The sequence below is a fragment of the Heloderma suspectum genome, chromosome 3 (genome assembly GCF_057233095.1).
Source record: "Heloderma suspectum isolate Gila_16-S chromosome 3, 16-S_ref, whole genome shotgun sequence".
Classification (NCBI taxonomy): Eukaryota; Metazoa; Chordata; class Lepidosauria; order Squamata; family Helodermatidae; genus Heloderma; species Heloderma suspectum.
The window spans coordinates 233,517,159-233,530,956 of NC_139460.1; the positions used below are offsets into that span (position 1 = coordinate 233,517,159).

Here is a 13,798-nt window from a genome sequence, read left to right on the forward strand (position 1 = left end):
TAGTGTCTGCATTTTAAAAAGTCCTAATCACTGCAACACATTAGTTACCTGTTTCAAAACCTGCAGTTTCAGATGATCTCTGCATTGTCCTTAAATAATCTGATTTGAAAAACTCAGCAAGGTTCCAATACTGAGGATCCATGTTTGTAATGAACTGTAGTAACTTAATGTCAAAACTAACAAGAGCTCTCAAACATTGCAAATCCCCTAGAACCTGTAAGTACACCTTTTTAACTACATACTGCCTCTTTCAGCCCATTAAATAGTCAGTTGCTGGTGTAGTCAATAAAATGAGGATATAATCTCTGTGATAGTTAATTGAGTCAAAACACTCCAAATGAAGTTCCCTTTAGAAGTTCTCCCAGCCATGCAGGAGCTGATTATCTGTGAGCAGGTCCTACATGGCTGGGAAAATGCTGAAATGAGTCAGCTATGTTGACAGGTGTTGATTGTGTAGGCCTTTCGTAAGGAATAGGCATTGTACCCAGGAATGGGGCAGGGTGTTTATTCCATAGGAAAGACCCGTGCAATTGGGTAGATGGTTAAGCCATGGGACCTACTTGCAGGTAAACATGGGACCTATTTGCATGGGACCTACTTGCAGGTAAATGGCTCCCATGTAGCTGGAAAAATGTCTAAAGGGCATAAGAAATGCTAAATAAGACACTGCTAGATATACAGACCGTGCTCCAGAAGTGGGTGGTGGAAAGAAGGCATTGGAAGCTTCTCCATCATCCAGGGCTCACAGAAATAGGCCTGAAGCCAAGCTGTACACTGTTTCAGTGGCTCTGTCATTTCCTCTGGGGCTTCACATACTTCACAAGACAATGAGGCCTCCACAGTGCTAGAAGAATGATAGCATTAGCTTAATAAGTTTCATAGTCTAATAGCAAAAGATGTGTGTGTTTGGGTGTGCGCGCGTGCGTGTTTTAGAATGCTACAAACAATGGAGCAGGATACTTATTAAACAATCCTCACACAGAGTGAATCTCCCCACTGCCAAATACAAAATCAGAAAAAATTGTATCTAGAGAAATGAGAATCAAATTAGAAGAAGGGAGCTGCAATAAAACAGCTCAGTTTCCGGTTAGAGTGAAAAGCCCAGGTAATCCTTAGTTATGTGTCATATTATTCAACTCTGAGGGGGCTGAAATGTCTACTTATAACTTTCTATACCCATAATAAAAATGATTTCAAAGCTGAGAAGCTAAGAATATGTATTTTAGAAGAAAAAATTAACTATGTAACCTCTCTTTAACTAGGTAGGCATGAGCGAGACACGTCTCAACAGCAACAGTAAAAGTGTCAGGCATTTGTTTAGCAATGCCCATAACTAGAAAGAAAAGTAACCCATCTATTTGGGAATACATGACTACTTGAGTGAAACACAGATAGGTGAAACATATGTAATAATCACAAAGTAAAAAGTGGACAAAATAAAAAGCTTATGTTGGTATTTGTGCTTTCAGAAGACTGCAACTGATCAAACACGCCACAGCAATCTTTGCTGCCAGTAGCATGGAACATCCTGAACATGCGCAGAAGTCCAATAAAGAAATAACTTCACACACACACACACACACACACACATCATCATCATCAGCATACAAAGGCAAAAATATAAGTGATATATATTTATTTATATATGTCAATACGCCAACAGGGAAAATATCAAACAGGGTGGATTGATTTAAATTAACAAGTAAAAAAACACTGGGTTCACACAACATGATAACCCACACTCAGTGGTTGAGTATGGGCTGAGTGTGGGTTGTTGTTGAACTATGGGTTATCATGTTGTCTGAACCCAGGGAATTTTCCACAGAGTTTTCTCAAATAAGCCACCCTAAGAACCCATTGTTTGTTGTTGGGTTGTGAACAGTGGATTGTTCATGGTTAACAAGCCTTGGTTTGTTAGTGTAGCTGGGTTCAGACAACACAATAACCCATGGTCCATTCTCATTTTGTAATTCATATATTTCCTGTTCAAAAGAGCATACTAATTGGTAGCTGAAATAATTAAACATTTTCTTTGCAACCCAACACAGCTTTTATGCAATCTAGGAGCATAATCCAAAAACAGTGACCACCTGCCTTCTCTTCGACAATTCTCTCAACAGGATGCAACCCAACAGGTATGGATCACAGCCATCATGTTGTACTGACAGCAAGGGCTGTCAGCAGCTAGGCTCCATGTCTACATACTATGGAGATCAGGAGGCTCCCATCGGCTCCAGGTGCAGCTGTTTTACACCTCACTTCAGCCACACTCCTGCACCTTTGCAATTCATATGAGAGTAATGCTTCCAAGACCATAAAGTCACTTTGCATCTGCCACTCTGCTCTCTGCCTGAGCATTGTTCACGGCGCAGAAGCCCAGCTGTGGGGAGGGCCTGACAACCATCCATGTGTTCCGTGACCCATACAAAGGCTACAGCCTTTCCACTGTTGCTCAGTAAAAAACACGAACATTCAAGCCAGTTCCAAAGATCACAACTTTTTCTTTATTTGCACTAGCAAGGGTTGGATCTCTTGGAGCAGCTCTTCCCACCCTGGATCACTCCACAATTTCCACCGTCCCTGACCACTGGCCGTGCTGGGTGGAACTGATAGGGCAAAAGATGGGGAATGCTGCCCTAGACACAGACAGGCAGGTATACATGCTGTTTGTACCAAAGGGGAACCCAGGGAATACTGGTGGGCCATAGCATGGCCAGGGGTGGGTGCCAAGGACCCAGGAGCCCAATTATATTAAAAGAAGATATCACAAGAGATATCACAAATTCATACCCTATGAATTAAACAACCAGGGCTGAGGGAGCCCAATGGGCAGAAGGGATGGCTATGTGTTACCTTCAGTATCAGAGGCAGTGTGTGTGGGAGGGTGCTGTTGCACTCTTGTCCTGCTTGTGGGTTTCCAGTGGTTGGGTGGTTGGCCTGTCATCTTGCATATATGGGTCATTCACGGTGCCATTTCCGTACAACTAGATGCGTGCTTATCACGATCGCCATTTTCCCTGCAAAAAGGCAATCGCAGGGCTTGAGGATGGGTCCTGGGACAGCTCAGCAAGCAGCGGGGAGCTCGAGCAAAGGTCCAGGGGTGTATGAGCAGGGGCAGGGCGGGCACCTGGAGAACCCAGACGGAGGAGTGACTGTCCATCCCTAGTTAGGACTACGTGACATCATGATCCAGGAAGTGCTGGGACTTTTAAATAGGCTTTACTGTTTAAAAAAGAAAAAGGCCCAAATCATCTCACCTCAAAAGGTAATTTTAAGTATGTGCAGCCCTCCTAAATTCCTCTGAAGTGCTACCCCTCTGAAAGGAGCCACTTGGCTTGGGGAGTTGTCACTCTCCCTACTCCATTTCCAACACCATTCTTTTCCTCTGCTTCCTTCCCCTATCCTGATCTTTCTCTTGTTCATTCCATCCTGAGCACGTCTTGGGGGATTCTTAAGAGGGGAGGTTGGTGGGCAAGAGAAGGTCTGAACTGTATTTGACTTTATACAAACAGACAAGGGGATTTGTTTTTCTCCTCACCCAGGTCTTTGAAAAAACTGGGTTCACAAGGTTGCAGAGAAAGGAATATGGAGCTGTTTTGTTTGTTAGTTACCATTACCCAGCAATTGGAAGGGCCGTAGCTCAGTGGTAGAGCACAGTCCTTTGTATGTCTACTTACTTCTAGTCCCATTATGTTCAATGGGGCTTACTCCCAGGAAAGTGTACATAGGATTCCAGTGCAAGTTACTTTTGTGGGGAGGGTCGCAGCCTGATCTTTTACATGTTTAGTCAGAAATAAGTCCTGAGATGTGAGCATGGTACTGCAGGCTTAATAAATTGCCCAACCAATTCCAATCCACTGAATTGACCACCCCTTCAGCTGAATCCTATGTATGTGGTGTTATCTGTGTGTTTTTACTTTTGCATGGATTCTAGCTTCAGCAGTGAGGGAAAGCCACTTACTACATGCTCTGAGTTTCTCCATAACTTAGCCCTAGTGTAGAAAACAGACTCCTTGGTTGAATTCTGGTGAAGCCTTGGCACAACTTAAGAGGAGGAGGCAGTAACAGCTTGTGCATAATAAGGAGGAAGTAGAGGAGAACTGCACAAAACAAAAACAAAACATCTGTTTTTATGAAAAGTTGCTTGAAGTCAGAAGAATGAGGAGGGATTGTTGTGTGGAGAGGAAAAGAATGGGGAGGGTGAAGCTGTAAATGCTCAGTGGTGAGAGAAAAGCATTCTGCATATGCTCAGAGGCACTCTTTGTTTCACTGCTAACATTGCTGAAATGAAAATAAATTCTAGTAATTCTAAATTGCATGCATATGCATTGAATTTGGACAAAGTCTGACGTCTAAGCAGAATCAAACAGACATAGGGAGCAATCCTATCTGGGTTGATGGTCGTCTCCAGGCCCAGGGGCAACCGCCTATCCAGTGCAGGGTGGGAGGACTGATGAGGAGCAGATCTCCTCCTCGCTCCCCCCACCTGGCTTGCGCTGTATACAGCTGATTTTAGCTGTCTAGCCGTGGGACCTCGGAGCGCAGGAAGCAGCAGCCGGACGACACGTAGGATGTGTTGTACTGGCATTTCTGACTTCGCCGCCCCGGCACGCTCCCAGGAACATCCCGTTTGTGCCACTCCGCGCTCCTCTTCTGAGCGCATAGCACAGGGCCGTTCCACGTTGCCTACAAGGCAGCACGGGAGGGGGTGGAGGTCGGTTCTCAGGGAACCGACCTCAGAGCGCGGGCTCCGAGGTAGGTTCCTGGAAACCAACCTACATGGCTGTCTAGCCACTGACTAGCAGCCATAGGATTGAGCCCTTAATGTCTAAAAATAACATATTTTGGTTTGGTTTCTAAATGCTGCCGAGGGGAGAAGGTGGGAGTGTGGTTGAGTGACTGACAGGTCCATCTTCTAATCTTAAGGCACATTTTACCATGGGCTCCAATCACTTTGCTTTGAGGGAGAGCAAGGATGGGACCATGAGATAGCCATTCTTCCAATGCCACCACATTTCACTATGAAAAAGCCTTAAACTGGATTTCAAGCATAATTCCCTAGCCCCTGTTCCTATCCTTCTGAACCTTTGCCTGGGGACACCTCTATGACTTGTGTTATCTCTATACAAATTTACAAAAAACAAACACACAAACAAACCATGGGGGGGGGGTGAAGGGAAGGAAGGGGGAAGCAAATAACTTCAACACAAACTGGAGAACGCTTTGGTCTTGCCATCATGAATTTGAACTTTTGGCCCTAGTGGTCAACACCTTCCTCCATTTCTATCTTCCCTGCCGCTACAGCAGCTCTCTCTCCTCATACTGTGGCCAAAATATGCCCTCTGCATCAACTTACTGCCCCAGCTGGTCATCCTTGCCAATCGCTAGGGAAACATAGCTGGGGGAATTTCATTTGCAGGGTGAGGGACATGTGGTAGTCCTTGGTTTCCTGCCCTGGGTTGGTTTTATAATCCGGGGGGGGGGGGGGGTTCTTGCACACCTCACAATAAACATGACATCTTTTGCACTACAAGTTATTGTTCGGTGTGGCTTTGTATTGTGATGTGTGTGTGTGTGTTTGATGGGGGGGCTGTGGGGCTATGATTTCTTGTGCAGGAGAGGAACATTCCCCCCCACCCACAACACTAGGCTCTTTGTGTGATTTTAACCAACAAATTCCCAATACTGTGTATTGCTGCATTTCTAGGCTGCACCACTATGGGCTGCCGATCTCCCAAGCCCTTTGTCTGCTCTGTAAGCAGTGTGTGTAAATGCATGTGCGTAGTGCCCTTCATGAGAGATGTGCATGTGTGTGGCGATTTGCGGTCTCTCACTGGCTGTGTTGCTAGGTGGACTGTGGTGCATTTTGGGTTGTGGCTCCTGGCTGCTTGCTGGCAGAACAATTTCTATGGATGCTGCAGGAACAGCTGCTCACCTACTTGCATCCTCTGCCCCCAGTAACTGCCCCTCCTCATCCAGGGGCAGAGGGTGTTTGGATGCAGTGGATTTTCTGCCAGTTTAACTGGATCCCTGGTGGATCTTAACACTTGGAATTGCTCTGCTTATCTAGATCCAACCAATAGTATTTATTAAAGCAATCTGGCTTAAGGATCTAATGAAGGACAGGGCTAACTTCCTATCTCTTCCCTCTTTAGAGAGCAGGACTGCATCCAGATGATTTGCTAGGGGTAGGGGGAAGCTTCCCCATCCAGAAGCTTGAATACTTGTTTGTTGGCTAAATGAAAAAAGTAAATATGCCAGTCACAACACTGAATGCATGCATGCCTGGAAGCATAAGGGCACACATCATTCTTAAGGCATGTCCTTTGAAAATCCCTCCAGTTTTACCATGTGGCTTATTTCTCAACCCCAAGCCTTCTTGGAGCTAGTTCTCATTTTCTGCTTCCAAGCTAATGTCTTATACCACTAAGTTTCTTATTGGGGATATGAAACCATAGAGTTGCTTGGGTTAGTTAATGTCCCACCTCCCTGGAGACTACAAATGTCTTTCTTTTCAACCTATCAAAGCTTAATTAAAACTCAGCCTGTAATTCTGAGCATTTCTCCTCTCTTAAAAGGACACCTGCAGAATTTTAATAGTAGTAGCATTTATCTTAAATTCATATATTAAACTTACATTAAATATCTCAACCTCTGATTTACCCCACGCACATTTCTTCTGTAGGTTTCCATTATAATGATTTCATAGAATTGATTACTTATTCATGGTTGATATGCTTACACAGTCTTTGTTAATTCTGCAAGAATCATGTATTTTGTTCAGTTTAAGAGGAATGCCATGCTACGCCTGGATAAAAATCAAAAGCATTCAGGCTCAAGGGAAAAAAACAGCTTACTATTACTTCGTTTCCTCCTTTTTAAGAAAAAGTTTTGTACTGTTGATAATTCTTCTCCACCCACCCGCCACGAAACACTATTTTTAATAACAGTGTGGGTGACAGTGAGGGTTTCAAATACTGGAGCCCATAAATCCAAATCATTATCAAGCAGCAGCATACTGTTAGTCAAAAATTCTTGAGACTTTCCCCAGTGGGCAGAGCATCGAAATAATGACTCCTTGTCTTACAATGGAATCTAAAACCTTGCTTCTTGCCTCTTTACCAGTGAGCACACAGAGCCTTAGCCAAATAGGAAAAGGTGATATTCACATGCCAATCATCTGAACTGCTGCTCCAGCAAACTATGTAGAGTCAACTTTCAGCAGACATATTTTTAGCACAATTCCTATAAGTATTGGGATCTAGAAAAACATAGTATCACATCATCATCCTAAACTAGTAAAGCATAAGAAGCATCAACAGAAAATAATAGCTTAGCCACCAGCAAGCTGATCCCATGTTTTTTTTCTGGATGATCCCTCCAGTTGGCACACACAGAAGTGATATCTGCCTTTGAAAACCACCCCATTATATTAATCTGTGTTCACATATGTCACTTTTGTCTCATCATCACACAACATAATTTTTCCTCATTTCCCCCATTCACTTTCCCTTCTTTTTTTGCAATTGAGTGTTGATAACACATTAATTGGTCCTATAATCCTTCATATGCAAAGAGAACAGACAATTAAGCTATAGTGAAAGGTGTGTGTTAGGTTTTGCTTGGAAAAAATTATGTGTATGTTGTCACAGATAGATGTTTTGGTATAATGCAGTATTTCTCAAAGTTTTGAACTCAAGCTTCTTTCTGAATTAAAACTCTACAGCACATCAGCAACCATTTCTTTGGCACAGAAACACAAAGAATCTTCACACACAGTTGCACGCATGCAACTCAATTGCTTGAGCACTAATCCAACCATGACATTAGAACTAGAAGAGGGTGTCTCAGATTGTCACCTAACACCAGCCAGTTTTCTTGTCTTTGGGAAGGCAGAGTTCATGAACAACTAAGGAGACAGGAAGTTCAGTCAGCAAACTAGGGTGCTGAGATTGATAACATGGCCAGTCCAGTGTTATTGTGGGCATGATCCTGGACTGCAAGGGTAGCCAGACGAAGAGCCATGCTGGATCAGACGAAGGGCCCGTCTAGTCCAGCATTCTGTTCACACAGAGGCAAACCAGCTGCCTGTGGGAACCCCATAAGTAGGAAGCACATACAATAGCATCCTCCTGCTCGTGTTCCCCAGCAACTGGTGTACACAGGCATACTGCCTCTGATACTGGAGGTAGCACAGAGCCATCATGACCATCAGCTTCAGGCACAGAAAGTGAGCTAGGCTGCCAATGCAGGTCTGGTGTCTGGAGGTTGGACATAAGACTCGCAGGACCACAGAGAGATCAATTTGCTCTCATGACTGTCTCCACTCCAACTTAGGCCTTTTATCTCTCCTGGCCCTGACTAGATCCTTCACCAGGTAGCCTAGGAGCCTCGAACTGATCCCTCCATCGTCTGACATAGAGAATGTGACTCCCGATCATGTAAAATTATTCCCTTACAGTTTTCATATTTCATATTTTATTCAGTATCAGCTGCCTAGGCTGTGGAGCAAGTGTCGTACGTTAATGTGACTTTAAAAAGAACCATGCTATATTTCTCATATGAGCTTTAATAATACATAATTAATTATAAGCATTTTTATAGCACCCTTCAATCATATCCCCAGAAAGGTTACAAAACAAAAAATAATAAAAAAAAATAAGTACTTTTAATATCTAAAAACATGACATTACAATTGTTGTTGTTGTTCAGTCGTGTCCGCCTTTTCGTGACCCCATGGACCATAGCACGCCAGGCCTTCCTGTCCTGTGCTTTCTCCCAGAGCGTGCTCAAGTCCATATTCATTGCATCAGTGATGCTATCTAGCCATCTCATCCTCTGCCGTCCCCTTCTCCTTTTGCCTTCAGTCTTTCCCAGCATCAGGGTCTTTTCCAGAGAGTTTTCTCTTCGCATTAGGTGGCCAAAATAGTTGAGCTTCAGCTTCAGTATCTGTCCTTCCAATGAGCACTCAGGGTTGATTTCCTTTAGTATGGACTGGTTTGACCTCCTTGCAGTCCAGGGGACTCGTAAGAGTCTTCTCCAGCACCACAGGTCGAAAGCATCCATTCTTCGGCGCTCAGCCTTCCTTATCGTCCAGCTCTCACAGCCATATGTTACTACTGGGAAAACCATAGCTTTGATTATACGGACCTTTGTCGGCAAGGTGATGTCTCTGCTTCTTACTGTGCTGTCAAGGTTTGCCATAGCTTTCCTCCCAAGGAGCAAGCATCTTTTAATTTCATGGCTACAGTCACTGTCTGCGGTGATCTTGGAGCCCAAGAAAATAAAATCTGTCACTGCTTCCACTTCTTCCCCTACCATATGATGGCCCCATCAACAAGTGATGGGGCCAGATGCCATGTTCTTAGTTTTTTTTAATGCTGAGTTTCAAACCAGCTTTTGCACTCTCCACTTTCACCCTCAACAAGAGGCTCTTTAGATCCTCTTCGCTTTCTGCCATTAGGGGGGTATCATCTGCATATCTGAGGTTATTGTTAATTCTCCCAGCAATCTTAATTCCGACCTCTGATTCATCCAACCCGGCGTTTCTCATGATGTACTCTGCATATAAGTTAAATAAGCAGGGCGACAATATGCAGCCTTGTCGTACTCCTTTCCCAATTTTGAACCAATTGGTTGTTCCATGTCTGGTTCTTACTGTTGCTTCTTGACCCTCGTACAGGTTTCTCAGGAGACAGGTAAGGTGGTCTGGAACCCCCATCTCTTTAAGAATTTGCCACAGTTTGTTGTGATCCACACAATCAAAGGCTTTAGCGTAGTCAATGAAGCAGAAATACACATTTTTCTGGAATTCTCTTGCTTTCTCCATGATGCAGTGAATGTTGGCGATTTCATCTCTAGTTCCTCTGCCTCTTCGAAACCCAGCTTGTACTTCCGGTAGTTCTAGGTTTGCATACTGCTGAAGCCTAGCTTGTAGGATTTTGAGCATCACCTTGCTGGCATGTGAAATGAGCGCAATTGTACAGTAGTTTGAACACTCTCTGGCATTGCCCTTCTTTGGAATTGGAATGTAAACTTACCTTTTCCAGTCTTGTGGCCACTGCTGAGTGTTCCAAATTTGTTGGCATATTGAGTGCAGCACTTTAACAGCATCATCTTTTAGGATTTTAAATAGCTCAGCTGGAAGACTGTCATCTCCGCTAGCTTTGTTGTTAGTAATGCTTCCTAAGGCCCACTTGACTTCACTCTCGAGGATGTCTGGCTCAAGTTCAGTGACCACACTATCATGGCTATGAGGGACATTAAGATCTTTCCTGTATCGTTCTTCTGTGTATTCTTTCCACCTCTTCTTCATCTCATCTGCTTCTGTTAGGTCCCTGCCTTCTTTGTCCTTTATCATGCCCGTCTTTGCACACAACGTTCCCTTGATATCTCTGATTTTCTTGAAGAGATCTCTAGTCTTTCCCATTCTGTTGTTTTCCTCGATTTCTTTGCACTGTTCATTTAAGAAGGCCTTCTTGTCTCTCCTTGCTATTCTCTGGAACTCTGCATTCAGTTGGATATATCTTCTCCTTTCTCCCTTGCTCTTCGCTTCCCTTGTTTCCTCAGTTACTTGTAAAGCCTCATCAGACAGCCACTTTGCTTTCTTGCATTTCTTTTTCTTTGGGATGGATTGAGTTGCTGCCTCCTGAACAATGTTACGGACCTCCGTCCATAGTTCCTCAGGCACTCTGTCTATCAGGTCTAATCCCTTAAATCTATTCGTCACCTCCACTGTATATTCATATCCTCCACAAAATCTTTCAAAGGTTCATAACATTATGATGTAGTAGAAAATACACATAAAACACAGACTATTAACATTCCATGTGGAAATTTAAAAAGTTGTTACATCAACACCTTAATGTCATTTAAATAGTGTTCTTTGATAGATGAAGGCAAAACTACCCCCACAATTGCAGATGAATTGTCTATTCCCTAATGATTCCAAAACAATTACAGGATGCAGAGCAATCTAGTTAAATTTTATTCAAAAGCTTACTACACTTGTGTTTTCTCTTATTTTTCTATCAATGAAACCCAGGAGGCTTAAGCACAATTCATTATGTATGAGACCCAACTTACAGTGCTTGACTGTTGATTAATAGGAAAGTTTGCAGTATGTACATTTGCAACATTAGATGCATACAATATGCTAACTTATTCTTCCACTGAAGCTAATTATTTACAAAAATGACTACTTGAGACTACAATTTATTAAATGCATGCATCCAGTCTCAATTTGGCCCCAAAAGACAGTCTGGAATGAAGATCTTTTACTTGATGTGACAACTTCTGGAAACAGTGTTATTAATATTGTAAATGTGGCAAATAAAGAGTTCAGATAGCCTTATGTCTATGTTGTATTTGCTTTTCACAGCTAAATCAATGAATAAAAACAGTTTTTCAAGATGTTTAATACCCTTATGAGAGACAAGTTATTTTTGCCTAATTTTAAATTAACTTCTTATAAACAAGAGTATATTTAGTAATAAGGATTTTTAAGAAGAGCTTGGTAACTAAAACAGACAGAAGATCTTCCACTTATACTTATTTTTACAGACATTTCTTAAGTTATTAACGCAAATTTAGTTTGAAGATTTACTGAAGAATCTATAAAACATCTCCACTATAAGTCTGCACACAGTTTGCAGCTTATGTCCCATTGCCTTCAATGGGATTTTAGCCAGCCTAAATTTGCGATTTCAGTTATGACACACATAATGGATTTCAGGATTCCAAATACAAAACATTTCAGACTATCTGAAAACCTTTAATCAAGCTAATATTATAATAGTTCTATGCGACAACTTTGTATTGTGAATGGAAGAATATAATGTATGTACTTTTGAAACATGGGAGTGGTTCTTAATCATCTTACATTACTATAGTGGTTAGCATTAAAAATGTGCACATACACATGGATGTAAGCAGTCAAAGAACGCATGTGACATACTTGTTTCTGTAGCCTTTCTGTTGCCACCTGTAGCACCCACAGGGTAGCTGCCTCCATACCCTATGTGGTTGATGCATGTCACTACATCTTTATAGATGTGAGAATAGTCTGACTCCTGTCTTCATATGCCAAGATAAGAAGTAGGGAGGGGGAATCAATGTCAAAGCCCCAAAGTCTCAATTGATAGCGTGTAAGGTCATTAAATGTTATCAACTGCCTTGTGCCATTAGGGTTTTGACTGAATCCTGTATGGATTAAAGTATCAGTGGAAAAACTCTCTCAAAACAGGCAACCACTATCTATTGAAACAAAACCATTACAAGCCCCCTTTTTGTATAGCACATATCTAGCTTGGACTTGCAAGTATAGTACACAAATATACACACAAAGACATTATCTTGACATAAACTCATATATGCACAGCCTGTAGTTCTTAGAGAAAGTTGTAGAACAGTTTGTCCTTACAGAATTGTATTAGGCCATAATAGTGCCAAGGTCAGATTTATCATTGGTAATTAACTATGTGAGCAGTTGCTGTAGGGCACCTTAATACGCACACCTGACTTTACTCATTTATTGTCTTAGGCTCTCCATCTCAGGCCATACCCTTCAACTCCACATTTTTCCCCTGAATACCAAACAATTACCATCTGATGCTACTTAACCACTGCAGCATTACCTTTGCCTAGGCTATCACCAAATTCTGTGGTCTGTTCAGAGAGGAGTTGTTTAGCCCACATATTGCTAGTATGACTCACAGCATTCATTGGCATTCTTGCTCCACATAGCCAAGTTACACCACATTCAACTATGAAAATAATATAATCTGGCATTTCCTAATCCTTTAAGCATCTGGAGGAGGAGGGAATCACAGCAGCTCTCATGGGAAATACTGTAAAATGGACTGAAAGTTACTAGTGATTTGTACAAATGAATTCATCCCTTGTCCTTTCCCTCTCATATTTCATCAAGTGTTAGCTACTGTGAGAGACAAGATTCTGAGATGGATGCAATATTGGTTCTACCCAGTATGACAATGCTTATGAACTAAGGACTTGGCTATATAGGTGGCCGGATAAAATGAGAATGAGATGGTAGAGCAGACAGTACAACTTTAAACTGTGGATGGTGGTTCACTTCTTTTTATTGATTCCTTAGATGAACAACTCTCCACAAATCCTATAACTAAACTGAAGCACTGAAATTGCTTGAAAAACTATCAGAAAGAATGAAAAATTATCAGAAAGAATGTCAAATATTCCACGGGAATGAAAATTAATCATTTTTTAAAAAAAATATACAGCTTAGTCTCAAATGACTGTTTTTCAACACAGTACTGTATAACACACTGTATTAAAACTGTCACAAACTCTTTTTCTTCATACACTAAATAAATATCAAAGGATCTACACAAAGTCAATCCTACATTTCATTTATTTTATGCAGGTTTATTAACTATAAGTCCCTCCCCCCCAATGCAATATTCCTCATTGCATCATACAGTTTAGGGCATGTTCCACTTCAGTCTACGTTGTTTATGTATACATATTACCACTGCTTCTTCCATAGCTTAGGTGTGAGGTGTGCTGCTACAGGAGATTTTCTATAATGGGGACAGTTTGATGAATTGTGGATTACCTGGGCTGCAGGTGGGGTGAAATGTATTTTAAATAGATTTTATGAACGTATTGAGACTGCTGCTCCCCGCCCCCCCCACAGGTTGCCTATCAAGGCAAGGTCTAGGAAATAACCTAAACAATCAGAATTTGGACAAAATGGGATCTAAAAGTCAACTACTAGAGAACTTTCATAGTGATTCTGCATTGTCCTTCAGGATCTTAA

At 42.1% G+C, this 13,798-nt stretch overlaps 1 protein-coding gene across 12 annotated transcripts in view; it reads right to left on the minus strand.

Moving 5' to 3' along the window:
* Positions 1 to 13,798, minus strand: part of MGMT (O-6-methylguanine-DNA methyltransferase) — a 280,294-nt gene that overhangs the window by 72,402 nt on the left and 194,094 nt on the right. For 11 of the 12 annotated variants that reach the window (XR_014789449.1, XM_084845948.1, XM_084845949.1 and 8 more), the window contains one exon: positions 684 to 844. The exons of the other annotated variant lie outside the window; for it this stretch is intronic. Coding sequence is in view for 10 of the 11 variants with exons in the window: in XM_084845948.1 (XP_084702074.1) it covers positions 684 to 844 (161 nt within the window). In the remaining variant the exon portion in view is untranslated. The remainder of the gene's footprint in view (positions 1 to 683; positions 845 to 13,798) is intronic. 12 annotated transcript variants of the gene reach the window in all.